This window comes from Agelaius phoeniceus, chromosome 1 (genome assembly GCF_051311805.1).
Source record: "Agelaius phoeniceus isolate bAgePho1 chromosome 1, bAgePho1.hap1, whole genome shotgun sequence".
Lineage (NCBI taxonomy): Eukaryota > Metazoa > Chordata > Aves > Passeriformes > Icteridae > Agelaius > Agelaius phoeniceus.
The window spans coordinates 115377128-115397413 of NC_135265.1; the positions used below are offsets into that span (position 1 = coordinate 115377128).

At 42.0% G+C, this 20286-nt stretch overlaps 1 protein-coding gene, 1 long non-coding RNA gene and 1 other non-coding gene across 3 annotated transcripts; 1 reads left to right on the forward strand and 2 right to left on the reverse strand.

Moving 5' to 3' along the window:
- The first annotated feature begins 189 nt into the window (after positions 1-189).
- Positions 190-1673, forward strand: LOC129123910 (uncharacterized). The gene is made up of 2 exons (XR_008534741.2): positions 190-746; positions 1317-1673. It is a non-coding gene; the product is annotated as an uncharacterized LOC129123910 (long non-coding RNA).
- Positions 1674-2381: 708 nt separating this feature from the next.
- On the reverse strand, positions 2382-5388 carry RPS20 (ribosomal protein S20). The gene is made up of 4 exons (XM_054638523.2): positions 5226-5388; positions 3848-3947; positions 3032-3105; positions 2382-2604 (listed from the first exon to the last, which is right to left on the reverse strand). Exons 1-4 carry the CDS (start codon positions 5226-5228, stop codon positions 2422-2424), a joined length of 360 nt encoding a protein of 119 aa, XP_054494498.1. The 5' UTR covers positions 5229-5388; the 3' UTR covers positions 2382-2421.
- Positions 3185-3248, reverse strand: LOC129131600 (small nucleolar RNA U54). The gene has a single exon (XR_008535704.1). It is a non-coding gene; the product is annotated as a small nucleolar RNA U54 (small nucleolar RNA).
- Positions 5389-20286: the final 14898 nt, after the last annotated feature.

Consider the following 20286-nt stretch of genomic DNA (forward strand, 5'->3'; position numbering starts at 1 on the left):
GCCGCCGCTACCTGGGCGCGCGCGAGAACCCGCGAGCCAGGCCCGCGCCAGGGTGGGGGGGCCATTTTGGGAGGAGAGGCGGGCGCTGATTGGCCGGGCGCGGGGGAAGGCGGGCGCTGATTGGCCGAGCGCGGGGGAGAGGGGAAGGCGCGGGCAGGGCTCCCTCGGGCCGGCAGGGGGCGCCGCCGCACAGCGCACGGCGCTGGAGCCGCCGGCTCGTGAGGGAAGGAGGGAACGGGGAATGAGGGGAGCGGGATGTAGCGGCGTGTGCTCGGCACGTAGGGTTTGTTTATCGTCCTGAGTAAGGCACGGCGGTAACGAAGAGCTTTGAACCCACAGCCAGGCGGCCAGAGGAGAGAGGTGTTCTGCCTGGAGGAGGGGAGGCGGGAGGATGGGCGGGGGAGACGCGGGTACCGAAATGTTTCCATCCGAGCGGGTTATATAAAGTCAGCGTGGGTGTTACGTAACCGTCCCGGCGCTGCCGCGGTGTAGGCGTAGAAAACGAAGTGAGGAAATAAATGAAATCGTGAAATGTGCGGGTCACGCGAAAGCCCGGAGTGTGCGAGTCAGGGACGGCGGGGAAGGCAGGATGAGCCTGGAAGTGCTCCACAGTCCAGCGCCTTCCACAAGCCAAGGATTGACCGACCCTCCCGGTAACAAATGTAAAACCCTCCCGAGTGAGCCGGCCTGGTCACACAGGAGGCGGGTAGCAGTATTTCTGCACAGTGAGGGACCCAGACACAAAGGTAAAGTTGCGTCTGTGTTTATGGGTAAGTAGGAGACAAGTGAAGAGATGACAAAGGAAATTGGTCCTCGAAGTTCCACAGCTGAAAGAAGATCGGTGGGACTTCAGGTCATTTAGGTGTGTTTAAGAGGCACCCGGCAAGTCCGAGGTACAGCCAGGTGTAAGCGAGTACAAAACTGTTCTACAGTTTTGACCAACAGAAAAACCAAAGGCAGCAATAGTGTCAAACCCAGCCTGCCGTGCCTAGATCCCTCCAAGTGCTGTCAGTCACAGGGCTACTCTGTTAATCAGACTACCTGAGTACAAGTAATTTATGTCAGTGAGGGAGTGCTAAGTTATCTCTCCATGTGCTATTTGCCAATTATTCCTGTAAAGAGCAACCCAGATAATACAAGTAATTTCAAAACTACAGCTTTATACTTGTGGCATATTACCAGAAACAAACTTTAAGGAAGACACAGGTGTTTTGTGGTGGGGACTATTGTCCCCTCTGCTCACATAGTTATTTCTCAAGGGAGTAGGATTGACACTATCTGTTCCCATTAACTCACTCACCTCCCTTCAACCAAAGCTCTCAAGCCTACTGACTGGGGGGACAGAATCCTTGCATGGCCTTCAATTTAAGGAAACTTGGGAGAATCAGAATACTTGCAAGGCCCTAAATTCAAGGAAATCAAAAACCTCTCTTATCTTGAGTATGAAAGCTCAAGCTTTGGTCAGTTTTAGGTCTCAGCAAACATAAACAGGACCTCAACCTGCTTGCAGAGAACCACCACTGCTTGTTTTAATTGGAATTCAAGTTCTCTCCTATGCTTGAAGCAGAAGCAGCAGCCTGATCCTAAATGGATTAAACAAAATGTTTTTTACAACTCTGGGCTTTGTTTTGTTGGTTTAAGGATTAATCAAAGTTCCTTTGAGAGACTTAAAAGCGACAATAAAAATGGCTGTTTTGTTGCTTTACATATGAAGCTTACTCTTAGCATTAATATCTTTGGAAATCTAAACCTGAAAAGACTTAGTTCCATAGTTCAGTATTGTGACTCTACACGCACATCAAAAGAATAAACTTGTTAATTCAATGTGTTCACCACAATTTATGAAGTTTTATAAATAGCAGCCTGCCCCCAGGATCCTTTGATTGTGACACACATGGGAAGAAAAATAAATCCAAATAAGCTAAGCGTTAGTTCAGTCTTGCACAGCAAGAACCAAGAATTAAAACTTTGGTAATTTTACCTAAATATCAATTTTAATGCAGGTACGGTGTATAAACTAACATTTCAGCCAAAATCAAACCCTAAATTATGGAAAATATATTTTTCATAAAGTGCTGCACAACCATGTAGCTGCCAGCCTCCAATGAAACCAGGACACTCAAGTTAAATTTTGTATATTAAAGGAGTCCACAGGCACTGGGGGACTTAGCCCTGGTGCCTGTAGACTCCTTAAATATACAAAATTGAACAAAATTTAAGGACTGTATATTGAAGGAAGAATATGCCAGTATTTACAACTGGCATATGCTTCCTTAAATATACAGTCCTCTCACACAGCATTCTGACTGTGGTTTCTGCTGTCCTTCACAAAAACCGTCACAGAACTATCTCTTGGCACACTTAAGAAAAGAAACAAGTGGTGAAAATTTGTAAATCAACTTTATTCAAGGATGACCATGTTTAGGCATCGGCAATAGTAACTTCAACTTCTACGCCTGGCTCGATGCTGATGGAAGTGATCTGCTTCACGATCTCCGAAGGGCTGTGAAGGTCGATGAGCCGCTTATGGATACGCATTTGGAAGCGATCCCAGGTCTTGGAACCCTCACCACAAGGCGTCTTCCTAGTAGTGATCCGCAGGGTCTGAAAAGTCAAACACGGGGCATTGAGCTGATGCACTGAGAGAGAGGAGTAATCTACAACCACATGGAAAGATCATCACCTACAAATACTGTATGGTACCTATGCCATTAGGAAGTTACCTGTGAAGTTATAATAGGTCTACTGATGTTAACACTCACTCCCTTCTATATTTCATTTAAAAAATGAGGTCGTTATTAAAATAAATTGAACAGAAAAGCCCCTTCCACATTCAACATGTTTTTTACCACTTAACAGTTACCCTAAGTGTCAAAACAATGTGTGAGATAATCTTTTTACACTGGGTCAACCCTCAGTTTAGTAGCACTGCTTTTTACCTCACCTTTTGCTCTTTAAAAAAAATATGTTTTTAAGCACACAGTTGCAAAAAGAAAACCTACTTTTAAGACAGGAAAACAGTGTCAAGTACCTTGGTAGGCATGCGAACAGGTCCCTTCACCTTCAGGTTTTTTTCCTTAGCACCTCTGATCAAGTCAGCACAGACTGTAAAAAGACATGCAACAGCTCAGGTTTGTGACTATTTTACTTGCTTGATTTTTTTGAGCAAGTATTTTAAACAAGATGTTGGCTCAGAATAGCGTATGAGTGATCACTGCAATTCATTTTAAGCGTTATCCTCATAGCCAACCACATACAACTGGAAGTGTTGTGACATGATGAGCAAAGTCATGGCGCAACAACAAGCAAAAGCCATTACTAGACGTTTAAACCATATTTAAGCTGTTATCAGCCTGAAGATCCTGCAAATAGTAACTTTTTTTTACATTATTACATGATTAAATACTGGCAAAGCTAGTTCCTAAACAAGATTTATTTTTTTTTAAAGAACGTTACACTAAACTCTTCATAAGAGAAATGACAAAATATGGAGAAACCAGTGCTTTTCAGTTCTTATACATTCAAAGTGTGATAACTATTTCAAAATTCCCCATAAGAGCTAAAGGGAAGAAGCTGCACTTTCTTACATTAGTCATTATGACGTAAGTTTTCCATATAATGAAAACCCCCTAAACACTAACTGTCATTAAAAATTAAATCAGAATTTACTTTCTGTGGTGTATGAAGCACTTTGGGTTGGCTTTGCAAGCCGAGGCACGTACAAAAAGGCAAACAGTAACATCTTTAATTACAACTGGTTTCAATACATTGTATTTTGCAATGCCTTGCATGGCACCTATTATTTATTACTCGACAAGCTCCCAAGTAAGCAGAGAAGCACACTCACCCTTCTCCAGTGATTTTACATTGCGACTTGTCAAAGTGATTCTAATGCGATGAATTGCCACCTCTTGTTCCACAGGTGCTTTGCCAGTATCCTTAAACGCCTAAAATGTTGAAGTTACAAGTATCAGACACTGCAGTAAACACCAACTAACACTATCCACTGTCTTGTAAAAACAGATCTCCAAAGTGCAAAGAACAATTTAGCTATGGGACTAGAAGAGCTATCTGAAGGGCATGGCAGCATGGTAGAAATAATGGGAAGAGATGAAAGGTCAAAGTCCTAACTCTAAGGAAAAGTGATTTTTTAGTGTGTAACTACACCTCAGGGTGGGAAGCTGCAAGCACACCCTTCCCTATATACAGCTGTATATATATGGTTTGCCTATATACAGCTGTAACCAACATTCCTTTTCCTCAAAAAAAAAAGTCAGTCTTTGTGTATCTTACAACTTAACCTCAGCACAAATGAAGCAGCAAACACTTGATCAATAAACCTGCAACAACTCACACCACAAGAACAAAAAGGGGCACCTGGCCAGAAAGACTAATTCAGCCACTCAGGAAACTGATTTGAGGAGCTTAAGCAATTTAACACTTGCAAATAATAGGGCATTAATGTGAGTTAAGTGAGCTGATGAAATAGGAATAAAAACATGGATAAATGAAGGTCTTAAGAGAAGAGGAATGAAATATATATTTACATATGCTTCTATAAAAATGTAAACAGGGGGGTTGCCCAGAGGATGGAGCCAGGCTCTTCTAGGTGGTGCCAACCAGTAAGACAGGAGACAACGGGCAGAAACTGATGCACAGAAATTCCATCTGAACACGAAGAACTTTTTTACCGTGCATGTGACTCAGCACAGGAACAGACTGCCCAGAGCGGCTGTGTATGGCGTATCCCCCACAGGAGATACTCAAGAGCCGTCCGGGCTCAATCCTGTGCCATGTGCTCTAGGACGACCCACTGCGCTCCCTTACAACGTGACCTATTCTGTGGTTCTGTGAAACACTGCGTGTCACACTGACCATGAGGTGCTACCTGCCGCATTAGGTGACCGCGTTCGCTAACATGGGCGGCCCATGAGGGCAGACACTAGGCCAGATCAGCGCCGCTCACGCCGGGCTGCGTCCGCCTGCCCTCCGCCTGCGCTGCCCCGCGGTGCCGCTCCCGAAAGGAACGGCACTGCCGGGCCCCCAGGCCGCCCTCCGTCCCCGCCGGCTCGGGGTGAGCCCTCCGCCCACCGCACGGCCGGGAAGCGCAGCGCTCTCCCGGGGCCGAGGGCCTGCACCGCCCGGGCCGGCGCGGCGCCCACGCGGCGGGGCCGGCGCGGCGGCCCCGCTCCCTCCCCCATGTCCCTGGCGCTCCCCCGCCTCACCATGGCGGGAGCGGAGCCTTCCTGACCGACTTATTCCCGGGCTCGGGCGGCGCGGGGCCCAGCGAACAGCGGTGAGCCAGGAGGCGGCGGCGGCGGCGCGGGAGAGGCGGGCGCGGTGGCGGCGGGCGCTTATATAGCGGAGCGGCGCCGCCTCCATCCGGGCGCCGCGGGACCTTTCACCCGCCCGCCGGGCGCGGAAGCCGTGAGGGCTCCGCTTCCTGCGGGGATGGATGGATGGCGGCCCTGTAGTCCCGGCTCGTGGCGAGCGGAGCGGGATCTGGGGCTGGCACCTCCTGTGCCCCCTCCTCGGGCTTGGCCCTTCCCGCTCGGGTCCCGCGGGCATCTCGGGCTCCCTCTTGCCTTTCCCGGGAGATTCCGGTGTTCTGCTGGGGGGAGGGCCGGGATTTGGCGCACAGGCGAGGCTTCATCGCTTCCAGTGACAGCGAACCCGTACCCGTCTGAGCCTTTGGGTCTTTTCATCTTCTTTCGCTATTGAAAGCGACAGGACGAGAGGCAACGGTCTTAAGTTGTGCCAGGGGAGGTTTATGTTGGAATTTAGTAGGGATTTATTTACTCGCAAAAAGGGTGATTAGACATTGGAAGGGGCTGCCCAGGGAGATGGTGGGCGCTGTTCCTGGAGGTGTTTAAGGAACGGCTGGATGTGCCATGGTTTAGCTGGACGTGGTGGTGTTCTGGCACAGGTTGCACTCGATGGCCCCAGCGGTCTGGTCCAGCCCAGTGTGAATCTGTCAAGTGGAGCTGCGAGAGCAGAATTGAATGTTTTAAGTAAAAGCGCTCGTTATATTCATGCTTAAATTTAAAAACTTAAATGAATTTTATTTATGGAAGGTCCATTATCTGTTCAGTTTGGGCATTGGAGGGATATTTCTTACTGAGCGTTGTCGTTGATTTGGCCTGGACAGTAATTCTTAGTCCCAAGCCAAGTGTTTTGCTGAAAATATGTCTGTTTCAAGTTAGCTCACTGGAGAACCTGAGAAACATGTATTGAAATGATGGCTTATAGTAGGGTCACTATGAGTGTCTTTTAAAATTAATTACTAAATTCTAATTTAGAGTTATGTCCAGGAATCATAGACATGTGTAATGTTAGCATAACTACTGCACCTGTGGAAGCTTAGTTATTACTACAGTTATTCAAGAAAGTTTGCTTGGTATTTTAAGATGAGCTTATTTTCAGCTGTCACACTCTGCTTTAATGTTTTTATTTTCCTTGCCAGTTGCTTTAGATGTCTTCATTTGGTCCTTAAACCTCATGTGATGCAGTTAACTTTTATATGCCAACTATTCCATTGTTTAGGCTTGTTTACCTAAACTTGGATTGTTTCTACTCTTTGAAATCTCTAATTTACTAATATCTTCTTTGAAAGTATTAGAGGCTGTATTCTGATAAAGCAGCTCCAAAAAAATGTGGATAAAGAAGTTGTCATCCTGGTGCTGTTTCCTGAAATGCAGCAATGTCTTTTGCCAATGGAGATCAGTACGTGAAAAATATGTTTTGGTGATACTCATGTTTCTCTGGTCTCTTGCCATCTGCAATGAAAACATCATTTTGTTCTGGTGGTTTGTTTTGGAACCATTTAACAATTACATTTATACTATTTTTGAACTCATACCCATGTTTATTCTGTTACCAGCTATTCCATCTACTTCCTGAGGAAGTTTTCCATCTATAAGTGTTTTAAATTCATCACTCTTAAATACATGACCTCACACTGATCATGCTGAAGCACTTAGTTTTCCAGTAATCCAGATGGTTCCCAATCAGCAGCCTTGCTGCACTATTTACTTAGAGCTTTTATGAATGTTCTTAGTAAACTTTATTTCCAGATAAAATACTGAGTACCTTGCTGCCAAGAACTAATTCCTGTGGGATTCAATTAGAAAGACTGAGACAGACCTGTAGCCTTGGTTTTAATTTGCTTGCTGTGAACTGTAGGTGCACGACTGTGCCAGTTTCTCTGTGTCCTACTGAAAAAGTCCATGTGCAAATATGTTATATCAACACTGTTCCTATTGTCCACCAAACAAATGCTGTAATTGCATGAGAAAAAAAAAGTAATTCTGAAAATATACCTTTTCCATACATTTAAGCTGTGTAATTTAAGTACAATTTGCTCATTTATTTCTTATTCCTATATGAAGAAGTTGGTTTGGGTTTGTTTGGTTTTTTTTCCCTGGGATTAAGGCGAGGTTGAACATAAGTGCCAAATTTGTTCCTTTCTTACTTATTTTCCTAGTATTGGCATTACCTCAGCTTTCTTTGAGATTTTTCCTTTTTTTCCTGAGCTTCCCCAAATTTCTCAGACCTTATGGAAAATCCACATTAACAGCACACAAGTCTCTTTTGCCAGCTCTTAAAATTCTTGGATGCAGGCTATCTGGAGCTGCTGATTTAAAAACCGCCTCACTTCTGTTCCTATGTTTAAGGCTTACCATGGCTATTGTTGGAATTTTCTGATATATGTTGTTTTTCTCCACAAATGTGCAACAGAAATTTATCTAAACTTTGTTTTCTCTGAAATACGCTATCTATTAAAAAATGCTCCTTCTTGCCATTCATGTGAGTAAAAAGCCATTCTAAATACAACTTTTTGTTTATCTTGTATTTTTTCATTCTTAGCCTCTAATTCATATTTTGTATTCTGCCTGGTTTTCCTCTGATTACATACTGCTTTTCGTGTAGGTTTTTCTCCCCAGACAGTGCTAACTTTAGTTAAGAGATTTTGATTCTGTGACTTCAATTAATACACAGCAGCCTGTGCTTTTTAGGTGAAGCTTCCAGGAACATTTCCCTTGTGTCAAGTAATTAAGAGGATAAACGATTAGGAAGCAGGACATGCTCTTGACATGATTTAGTGGTCTGTAGCAAAAAGAACTTGATACCTAATTTAATGATTTATCATGCAGAGTATCAGTCCATGTGCATTCATGATACTTTCTGACTTTTGGTTTGGGGTTTACAGATCACAGGGATTTTTTTTTTTCTCTCTGCCTTTGACTAGTTTGTCCTTCAGAAGAGTAAATCCTTGGATGAGTCTGTCTATGTGACAGAAGGAGCATGTGCTGTAGTCAGTCAGGTCTTTTGTAGTAACTTAGTGAAATGCAGATTTTTGTTGTCTTCTGGTGAATGTTGAACCTTTCTGATGCACTTTTGGCTGGGTGAAAGGACAGACATACTCTCCAGACTTTGCAGCTTGGGTTGTGAACACCATCCATTTTTTGGAGTAGATTTATTCTGCTTGTTTCACACTGGTGGCCCGTGGATGGTTTTGGTAGAGCTCACAGTAGCTTTCTTAAATCTGCTGTGTCACTTTTCATAGTGGTTGTTTCATGTGGGCAGCTCCCTGGAAGCTGTCTTGGTTATGCCAGCCTAATACCTCTAATATTTGCTTTCAGTGGTGATGAACATATTCCTATTTACTTGTAAATCACTTCCTTCTCCAAGGTCATTGGGATCTGAACACACTTTTAAGGGTTTTGTTTGAGCTTCTGGTCTTCAAATACCTGTGAAGCAGGATCATAGGAAGCAGGCTTCCATGAAGGTCATCAGTAGATGGTTGAGTCACTAAACCACTCAGGAGAAATCCAATGAAATCTATTTTCAACCCTTTTAAGAATAGCCTTTTAAGAATGGCTACAGCATCTGTTTGGTCTTAATTATAGGTATCTGCTGATCCTCTTGTGTTAAGTTTCTCAGTTGTATCACATATTGCAGAACTTTCATCCAAGTTCTTTGCTCAGCAATTAGCTTTCTCTACAGGTGCCTGAGCTACTGGAACTTCAGAAAAAAACCTGAAACTAAAAAATACTCCCTTCTAAAAGACTGATTTCTGTAGATGGGTAGCTAACTGGTATTGCTCTCTGAAGGTAGTAGGCAGACAGAATGCACAGCTGGAGTTCTCATATTAGCCTATCCATTTTACCATTTCTAAATTTTCATGCTAATTCTAGAGTAAAGCTCAGCATATAAAAATGCAACTACTTCTTAAAATACTAGATTGTCTTTACCTTAAAAAGTCCTCATGTAAGCATGACTCGATCTGTGATTCAGAAAAAGAGCAACTGTGCCTTGATGGAGTCTTTTACTGTTGACAAACATTGCTACAAATATTGATTGTTAGGAGATGTTTTCAAGTGGGCAACTTGAACTTCATCAAGCTCTTTCTACATGTGTGTTTTTTGCCTGGCAGATAATATCATTGATATAGACTTGGCTTCTAATGTCATTGATGTGATTAGAGCAAAACTTCTCCCTTGTCAGCCTGTTTTGCCTTGTTTTTCTGACACAGGTCACTGTGACAAAAAATACAAAGCTGCTGATATGCTACAGCATTTCTAGTGACATTGAATCTGGTACATCCCTACAATATTTGGGGCTGAAACATCATTGTCCATCTGGGAGGCTTTCAGGAGGATATTTGAATTCATCATGTTCTAGTTCAATCTTAATTTTTTTTTTTTTCAAATTAATGAATTACATGTTCTCTGCTTTCTTGGGAGACTGTTTTCTCTCCACTTCTTGCTCTGCAGATGTGATGCTTCCGTCAAATTTGTAATAATGAAAAAACAGCTTTGGCAGAAAATGATTCTGTAACTCAGACTTGAGAGCAACTAAGGTGGTTTATTGATTAGCAACCTATGATTTGCTGGTAATCAATGAACTATGTATTGTGGGTCGGTATCAGCACTACAACAGAAATCAGAATACAAGAGGCTTACAAACTGCTGGTAAGCACCTACAAGTTTCATACCTTTCTACAGTGATCTCACTTACATAGTCATACATTTCTTACATGCACTTCCACTCTCTTGCAAGAAGTGTGCATTACAATACACAGTCCCACTTTTGGAAGCCTGTGCAGCCGTTCCACATACAGGAGGGGTGTGGGTCCCTACTATTCCTTCATCCTGTCAGTCCCCCCCACTGTCTGTACCAGCAGTGGGGTGGCAGCTACTTACCATATCTGATGAGGAGGGTCTTAGAAATATTAGCACCTGCTGCAAGTTTTCTTCTAATAATCACAAATTCTCATACTGCTTTTCAAGCTTTTTTTTCCCCCTCAGAAGCCTCTTGTTAATCTAATTCCCTGGTTAGCATTTAATCTGGGTGGTCATTGTCTTAAGCAAGCTTTTTTATTGTTAATATTCTCTTAGTGTTATCAGGTTTTGGGCAAGCATCCTCTCAGAACATGCCAGTTTGGGTATTCTGTTCACACACTATTTATACTTGCATTCCTACCCTATCACCCATCCTTATCCAGGCCAGGTTACCAAGAGTGGGGGCATGCAATTCCTGTACAAAAAATCCCCAGTATCAGCCCAGTGAAAGCAGAACTAGTGCTGTGGGATTTTTGCATCCAGTTTTCAGTTTAGAAATCACCTCAGACGACTTCATGTGGGTAAATGTTAATCAAGTACAAAAAATAATAAACTCCACAAATCTCTCCAGCCTGGATTTGGCCACTTGAGGCAGCACCACTTGGCATTGCTTGTTGTGAAACAACCACTTGGCATTGCTTGTTGTGATATTTTCACTTTGTGAAAATAATTCAAGAAGACTGCAGTAGTTCTTAGAACACATTGAAAACTTGCACCTACCCAAATAATATCTGTGTGACTTATTGAACAGAACACGCTGTTTTAACACCAGAATTGGCTGGTGGCTTCCAGGATACAGGTTGTTTTGCTGCTCTTACCTCACTGGCTTCTCTATGGATGCTTTGTACTGACAGTGTTTAGGCACTAGTGGCACATACTGGTGCATGCAAACTCTCACAAGACTCTGCTATGAAAGACTTTGGAGTTGCCTTTTCTCTTTGTGTCTGCCTCCTGCAGAGACTGTGGGAGGCTGCCAGCCTCAGGGTATTAGCAGGGTTGGATGATGTCTGTCCTGGGAAGAAGAAATGGTGTTTCATTTTACAGCAATTCTGTTTACCAGTATATGTAGACCATATACATGTTTGCCCATGTGTTTTAGAGCCCAGATATGAAGTTGCTGATCATGGCTTTTTTCATCCAAAGACCAGTTTAATCTAATGTAATTCTTTGGCGAGACAGAGTAGTAGGGAATTGTTTCACGGGGCTTGTGCTGCTTCTCTGTCATGGAACAGGGATAATTTAAGGAATGGTTCTGGCCTCACACTGCCTTATGACTAAAAGAAAAATTTCTCTTGATATGGAATGCATCACTCCCTATATTTGTGGTTTTGTGTTCGTGAAAAGTTTTTCCTCATCTCTTGAGAACTGGTGTCCTTTTGTGATATTCTTGATCCAACGAGTTTTCAGATGATGAATGTTTGCAAGCAAAAAATTTAACAAAGGCTTGCCACAGATGACGAAGGGACTTAAAGCAAGGGGTGAGTTCCACCTTGATGTTACAGGGCTATTAGAGCCTGATATTAGTTGCAACTTGCAATCTTATGTAGATTACATCCAGGTGTCGGCCTTCTCTGGGACTTAAGGTGCCCTTCCCAACCCTGGCATCTGGAAAGAAAGATTAAAACCCATTCAGCAATGCTTCTCCTGTTGTGACCTGACCCTCTGTGAACCAGCCAAGCTAAATTACTCAAAACCTGACAGAAACAGGAATAGTAACACAGAACTTAGGACCTGGAACTAAAGGAGATATTGTGGTGTTAAAGATGTGCTTTAGAAACAGGAGTCAGTAGCCACTGAGGAAATCATCACACTGTGATTGCTCAGAACAGCTGGTCAGATCCACAATATAACATGAAAGTGATCCAAGAGGCATCAAATATGAAGAAGTTTTGGTTTCAAAGGGTTTACTAACTTCTCCACAAGGCTAATGTGGCAAAGTGGCAGCTGCAGTTTACTGCATGGAAGTTATGAGGTTGCAGTAGCAGGGCCGGAGCAACAACCATTGAGCTTGTAATATCATTCATAGAAGGCTCAGAAGTTTTGTTTAAGAGAATACCTTAGTAGGAGATTACAGCAAGTCTATTAAACTTATCTTTCACCTAAATGCATGCCAGAAGTTCCTACTTCATAAAAATGGGGCTTGTCCATGGCCTTTCATGCCAGTCTACAAAATGTGGTTGTAAATGTGGAATATAATTTGCTCTATTTTTCCCCTAGGAAATGATATAAAACAGAAAAGTATTATTCCCCCTGCAGCAATCACTTAAAAACAGCAACTATATGTAAATGAATATGCACTAATGTGAAATGATTGCACATCCGACATTCCTGCCTCCATACACAGTGAAATCCCCAGCAACAGGTCTTCCAGATCAAGGGAAGCAGTATTTCCTACAGGTTTAAAACTGAGGAAGAGATAGTATTAACATTTTTTAGGGTTGTGGTCAAGCATTCAATTTTTAGGCAAATAAAATTAAGTACTGTGGTAAACATAGAAGGTGGGTTTGAGTATGGTACCTATATCCCCTGAAAAGAATTTGTAGATATTAATACTTGTCATTTTTTCAGCATTATGACCTCAGGTTTTTAGTTTATGTGTGAAACACATATGTTTAAAGATACTGTTTCAATAGTTATGACTGTTGGAAGTTGTTTCTGAGAGCATCCAGCAGTCACTTCATCTTACCAATAGCCCCTTACCACACTGCCACAGGTGTATTTCCTTTTTGAGAGTCCCTTATTCAGAGAAATAACTGATTCTCATACACTCTTCTGAAATGTTCCTGAGGTGAGGGAGAGCCGATCCCTTTGTTCTGGCATGAACAAATGCTTATGCTAATACCTAGGAATTATTTCTCATTTTTCCTAGCGGAAAAAAAAAAGGCAAAAGCAGCAGCACACCTTTGATACAGAAAAGGGAGTTTTTTACTCTTAAAAATCTTCTGTATATAAAGCAAATTTCTTTTCCAATGAAAAATTTACCAGTTCTTGTGTACTAGCATACATTGCTAAGTCATTGGTGCTACTTAAATATAACACTAACTAATCATAATCAGTAATAGTGTAATCATAAAGAAAAGGAAATTTTAAAGCCCTCTCAGGCAGTCTGGGCACTGGTAATGGCTTGCAGAGCCATTAAAATTAAACAAGTTTTAAGATCAATTGGGGCTTTTGGGGGCTGGGAGCAAGAGGAAGTCTATGCTTCATTCAACAAACCAAGAGACTACTCTGACCTGGTGGAAACAGGTGACCACTCTGAACTAAATCAGTGGCCTTCTCTGATGTTAAGCACTAGTTCAAGACTCAGGACCCTGACAGTTCAGTGGGCAGGTATCTCCAGGATACAACAGAGAAAGCCACACACCAGTATAAACTTACTTTTCAGTGAGAGCTTCACTGATTGAAAGGGTTGTAGCAGATAGGTTTGGATTTTGGAGTGTCTCCTGGCTCCCTGTCTCTGGCTTATCTCCTTGCCTCCTCCAGCTCCCTCCCTCCCTGGGCAAATGGCTCTTTTGCTGTGATCAGTCAGGTAGTGCTGATTTCTCATGATCATGACACTTTTTCAAATGCTGTTTGCAATTCAATGTACAACTTTTTAAACAAACAATGCAACCATGAAAACTTTTTTTAAAATTTACTACTAACTACATTTGTTTCCTCTGAAAGTCAGCTGTTGGCAGGAATGATTTATTAAACTTTAGGAATATCTAATTTTCCCCTTTCAATGAGACAACATCTAATAGAAATCATTTCACTCCCAAAAGTTGTACAAGGATTGACAACTTTATGGGAGGTCTGGAGTTCTGTAAGCTTCTTAACAAACAGAAATCAGTGTGACATTCATCTATTGGCACGTTAGTGCAGTGATACATTCCTTCAAAGGTTTTGCATGTAGCTTTTGTGTTATCTGCAAACCATTTTATTGGAACTGTTAATTAAGAGAAAAACAAGGATGTGGAAAAGGTGTGTGGTATCTCTCTAAATTTACTGTACTATGTAATATATACTATTAACTGCTATTAAAAAAGAAATCCAGCCTCCCCAGCCTATCAGTTCCCTTATTTACATTCAGCTTTTTTACAATCTCTGTTCAGGTGCAACTTTTTATACTTGTCTCTGGTACCGGCTTCATTTGTGCCATATCTGAATCAAAACCCTTTCACCATTTTTAAGTGGTCGAGAAAAATACATGGCTTGAAAATAAAACTGGTTTTCCTTCTGCCCTTGTGGAGGGAGTGACTTAAAAAGAACTGGACACATACATTTCCAATTTGCAGCCTACTTTGCTCTTTGTAGCCTGGCACATGTGCAGTAGAATATTTATTAAGTTATGAATTGCTCTATTATCCCAGGTGCCCTGCAAAGGCAAATGCAATCACCTCCCTGCTCTGCTGAACACTTGGGCTATTGAACTTCAGGCTGGGTCGACAGCAGAACTCAGCCTTGTGCTCAGGGAAGTCCAGGGCTGGGTGGTGGTGCCTCCACTGTCAAATTGTCCCATGGCATCCCTAGCTACTGGCAGACTGGGATAGATGCCAGTAAACTTTTTTGTTCCATTTGCCTTCTTTAACTGGTTTTAAGGCTTTTCTTTGACAGGCAGACAAATATTTGGCAGCTGGGTTAACTGAAGCATAGAAAGAGCCTCTTTGAGCGCTGCATGAAGGTATTTGCAGCAGATAAATAGCTAGAACAAAGTAAAACTAGAATATTCCACATACAGTTAATTTTTAAAATAACCATTTCCTATCCTTATTTTCATCTTAGTTGTAGCTGATGAAATTATGTACACAGATACTAACACTGCAAAAAATTGATACATGAGTCAAATAATAAGCATCCACTTAAGTCCCATTGAATTTACAAATGTTTGTGGTATATCATGTGAAACAGTTTTTGTTTGTTTTCTTTGCTGTGGTATATCTTACCACAGAATACAGAAGCAACCCATACTTCTTCAGACTTATGTTTTCATGCTTCCCATCCTACCTTCTGAATTGACTATGTGCCCCCTTCCAAGTTATGTAGTATTTTTATTGTTTGAAAATAGTGATGTTATCACTTTCTTTCTGGACTGAGATAAAGCATAATAAAAAAAAAAAAAAAAGTAGAAAGAGGAGCAAACAACATAAAGAGCATAGCATCAAGCATTGTATCTTATGCTAACTTCTTTTAAAACCCATCATGAAATGTCTCTTGATATTTCTACTTGGGATCCAAAGACACTTAGCCTTCAATAATAGCTATAGTAATTGAAGATTAATATGGAATTATAGGCATCCATGCTTTTTCTTTTCCTTTTTTCTCATTTTCCTAGAAACTGTTTATTATAATTGCATTGTTCCCATGCTTCTAGCCATCTTTTCTTGTCTTTCTTGTAATCACTTGACTACTAAAATAATTGTTGCACTTTGCAGAACTCAGGATAATGTGGAAGTTGCTTTTCATTGTAACGCATGAAAAAAAATTAATTTTGACCTAAAACCATTCCAGCACTAATTAGTATTGGCTCTTATCTGGGGATTCACTTTGAATTAGGTAAAATTACATAAAATCATTTATAAGTGCATTAAAAATCATTAAGTGCATCCTGTCAAGCTTTATACATGAGCCCATTTGAGTAAGGAGATGTGTCAGGGGAGATTGGGATGGTGAATGACATTTTTTATAAATAAAAGAAAAAAAAGGCCAGAATCAGGACTTTTAACTCATGCTTTCCCTTAGTGGACAATACTGTCTGTATAACCAAGAAAGCACAAAATACAACACTCTAATATGGATAATATGTCCAGCACTACTGCTGTTGGTTAGTACCCATAAGAATACAAGCACTTTCCAGTATCTTCTTTATATGTACTTTCCAAATGCAACCAGGTCTGGTAGTTAGGTACTGGGAGATTAATGAGAAAGACCTGAGGTTTCCATGCAGGCTGTGGTTACCCCAGACTGCCATGAGGCAGGAGCTAACCCACCCAGTTTTTGAATAGTTAGCTCTCAGTGCTGCAGAGCTGGAAGTTTGAAAGGCAGCTTGTGCTGCTTAGGGACAGAAAACATAAAACAAAACAAAAGCTCACCTTGAGAAGCTGGCTACTGTGACATGGCATCCCAGGGTCCCAGAACCAGCACTTGGCACATTAAAAACAATACCCAAAACAAACAAATAAACAAACTAACTAAACTAAACACGAGAATAGTTGAGTTTCCAAGGAAAATAATTATTACAAGCTGTGAAATTTGGTTAATAGTAAGACAGATCTAACCTGATCTTAAGATCTGATCTGATCTTAATAGAAAGACCTGACCTTTACATTTACCAGCTGGGAGAAATGAGGCTTTGTTCTTTCCCCAGAACACAGTCAAGATGAGTGGTGATTCTTATTTGAGGAGGTACACTCTTATTGATGTTCTTAGCATCAGTAGCTAATAGCTCATGCCTTGAATAGAGCATCCCTGGCTGTCAAAGACATTCCAATACCACCAATTCCCAGACTTACACTTGCATTATCTGAATCTCTGCAATACTTCAATAAACCTTCTGTTTAGGCTGATCAAGCTACTGGCAATCAGTTCCAGAAACAAAGAGAATAAATAAACTAGGTTCAAGTAGCACTTAAGGTTTATAACTTAGAATCATGTCTTGCTAACCATCTGGAGCTGTGTTGCATACACATGCAAGGGCAAAGAGAGAGAAAGGACAAAACCAGTTTATAGAAAGGGAAAAATCTTGATGAACAGAATCCCCTTAGAGTTGTGACACAATTGTCTGCAACTGCTCTGCTAGCATCATGTCCCTTCTACTGAACGTTTTTTGGGGGTATGCAAGTGTGACAAAGTTAATAGCAAAGTGCAGCTACACTTATTAGCTCATTCCAGCTTTAGGAGCAGGAAAGAATCTTTTAAAAACCTGAATCTGGGTCCAGATGAAGAAAACAAAAAGGAAAAAAGTCTGGTGGATTACATATAAAAATAGAGGGAGAAAAAAAACTTCAAGGAACTAACAGAAACTCCATAATTTTTTATTTTCAGAATATCAAGAACAAGAAATCTGTCAAGACTCACTGGCAGATCTATTGATGTCAGGTTTCAGGTTTTTAAAAGAAAAACAAAACAAAACAAAAAAATCCCAAAAACAAGATCAAGACTACTCCCACCTAAACATTTTCACCTGTTTCCCCCTCAAGACAACAAGCCATTGTAAAGAACCAGAGTGATCCTTGCATGTACATTGTCCTGAAGGAAACACAACATAGGCTCTTGCTAGGATTTTTGTAGAACTCAGGAGATGTCTGAAATTCAAACATCTATGAATGTTATTATTGAGGAAGGAGATGTGTCAGGGGAGATTGGGATGGTGAATGCCATTTTTTATAAAACAAAAGAAAAAAAGGCCAGAATCAGGCATTTTAACTCATGGTTTTTATGACTGGAGAACTTCTGTGGTTAGAAGTGACCTCTGGAGACTGTCTAGTCCAACCCTCTCGAAAACAGGGTCAACTAGAGCTGCTTGTTCTGTACCATGTCAAGCTGGGCTCTGAGTATCTCCAAGGATGAAGACTCCTTAACCCTTCTGAACAACCTGCTCCAGTGTTTGACCATTTTCACTGTAAAAATGTTTTCTCTTGCATTTAAATGGGGTTTCCTGTCCTTCTATTTTTGTCCATTACATCTCATCCTGCCACTGAGCAGCACTGAGAAGACGCTGTCTCCATCTTTATTGGATGATAAATACTGCCTCCTATCCGTATTTCTACAAACTGGCAAGATCCCCCCGAGCCTTCTTTTTTGAGGCTGAAGGCTCCCATCTCTCAGTTCCTCCTCACATGCAGAAGTTCCAATTCTGTGATCAACTTAATGGCCCTTTGCTGCACTCCTGGTCCAGTACCTCCGTGACTTTCTTGTTCCGGCAGAGCCCTGACACATTGTCCTGCGTGTACGACTATTATCTTCAATAATCTCCTGTAGCCGTGCTGAAGAGCTGGCAGCAGCCTCTGGAGCGCACGCCAGGTGCTGTTGGCCGCCTCTGCCGCAAGGGCGCATTGCTCGCTCATGTTCTGCTCGCTGTCTGCCAGCAGCTCCAGCTCCTTCCTGCAAAGCTCCTTCCCAGCCCTTGGCCCCGGCCGCGTCCTGGTGCACGGGCCGCAGCTCCCTGCACTGGTCGCCATCAGCAGATTTCTGCAGCTTGGTAATGTCTCTGAACACCGGCACAGCCACCCAAGGTATTGCCTGCTCCGTCCAATTCTGTATCACCTGCAAACTTGCAGAGAGTGCTCCATCCCATCATCCAAGCCCTCAGTGCAGATGTTAGCCAGCCCAGTGCTGATCTCTGGCATTCACCACTAATGACTGGTCTCCCACTGGACCTCATGTCACTGATCACAACCCTTTGAGCCCAGTAGCTCAGCTAATTTTCAGTTTTTACTATTTAGTCAGTACTTCATCAACTTCTGAGGATGTAATGGCAAACAGTGCTAAAAACCTCCCTAAGGTCAAGATGAGCAACCACCACTGCCCTCCAGCAGCCAGTAATCTCATGGCAAAAGGCTACTAAGTTGGTCAAGCATGATTTCCTCTTCATAAATCCCAGATGACCACTCCAAATCACTTTTTGTCCTTCATATGTTTGGCAATGATTTCCAGAGTTTTTTTTTTTTTCCACCAGTTTTCCAGGGATTTAGATGAGGTTGACTGGCTGTAAGTTTTCCAGCTCCTCCTTCTTGGCCATCTTGCAGACAGGAGTTACATTTGTTTTCTTTGAGACCTCAGAATTCTCTCCTGAGCACCACGACCTTCCAAAGACAGCCTAGAGTTGCCTAGCAAGGACATTGGCAAGCTCCCTCAGCATTTGTGAGCACATCCCATCAGGGCCAAAGAACTTCTGTACACCTTGGTTGTTTCCGTGTTCCCTAACCTGATCTTTCTTTATCAATAGTAAATCTTCTTTGCTTCAGACCCCACACTGGTCTCTCAACTCTTGCATATTTATTATTTATGCTTTAGTTTAATCAGAAGCTCCTTGCTTATCCTTGGAGGCATCCTGTCACCTTTACCTGATTTGCTGCTCATGGGGATGGACCAGTCTTGAGGCTGGAGAAGGCAATTCGTGAAAATCAACCAGGTGTTGTTGGCCCTTCTTCTCTCCAGGATCATATCCTGGGGAAGTCTTTAAAAAATCAATTTCCTAATTCCATGAGTGATATCTGTACAAGATACATTAGCAGATTCTATATTAAAGGAAATAACAGATACATAGAGATGATTTGTTTAGAAGGAGCCAATATTGCTTTCATTGGAAGAATTGCACTTCACAGTTGTGTTGGATTGTATTGGAATTCTTTAGGAGCAGTGACAGCATGTTGATAAGGCACTGATTGATATGTTCCCTTAGAGTTTCCAAAGGCATTTAAAAAATCCTTCACTACAAACTTTTGAAAGGTACTAAGCAGCCACATTTAGCAGAGAAATCCCTGCTGGGTAAGGGGCTGGGTAAGTCAAAGATAGGCACAGGGAGTAAAACTGTCAGTTCTCCCAGCAGGAAAAAGTGGCCACTGGTGTTTCAGGGGATGCTCTGCTGCCCAGCACATCCACAAATGAAGTTCAAGATGGAGAGCCAGAATATGAACAAATTTGCTAATGGTGGAGTTATTTAATTGCAAGGGCCAACTACAAACTGGCAGAAAGAAATTCAAGGTATATTGGTATAAAGTGAGGCAAACAGGCAAACTTACCATCTTACATAGAACCAAGGATTCTGAGCTGTTCAGCTAGAGATATTTCTTGATTAGCATTAACTCAGAGCTCATTAGCAATCAAAAAACAAAACAAACCTTTGAAGTTAATAAAACAGAGACCATCATTATGGCAGCAGAGTATGGTGTGCCTACATCTTGAGTGCTGTGCAGAGCTCTCTCTCACACTATCAAAAGAGAACCCCATAAAATTGACAGAAACATCTGCAGGGCTGATTATACTTCAAGAGTAGACCTTGGCCATTCAGTATCCTTCTGTCAAGTACAACAGAGAATTTGAAGGGTGCTTGATTTTTCACAGAGGCTCAAGTAGCACTTGTTGATGCTAAAGTATCATTAAGGAAAAAATCACAGGTTTCTAGCAGTATAAGCAGCAAGCTTCCTAGACTGGCAAAATAAATACAACACAAGCATTTAGG

What these genes read in the sequence shown, in the direction of transcription:
- RPS20 (XM_054638523.2), bottom strand. An exon ending in TGTAAAATCACTGGAGAAGG is followed by an intron (nt 3,106 to 3,847) that starts GTGAGTGTGCTT and finishes GTCTTTTTACAG; the next exon opens with TCTGTGCTGACTTGATCAGA. An exon ending in CTGTTCGCATGCCTACCAAG is followed by an intron (nt 2,605 to 3,031) that starts GTACTTGACACT and finishes TTGACTTTTCAG; the next exon opens with ACCCTGCGGATCACTACTAG.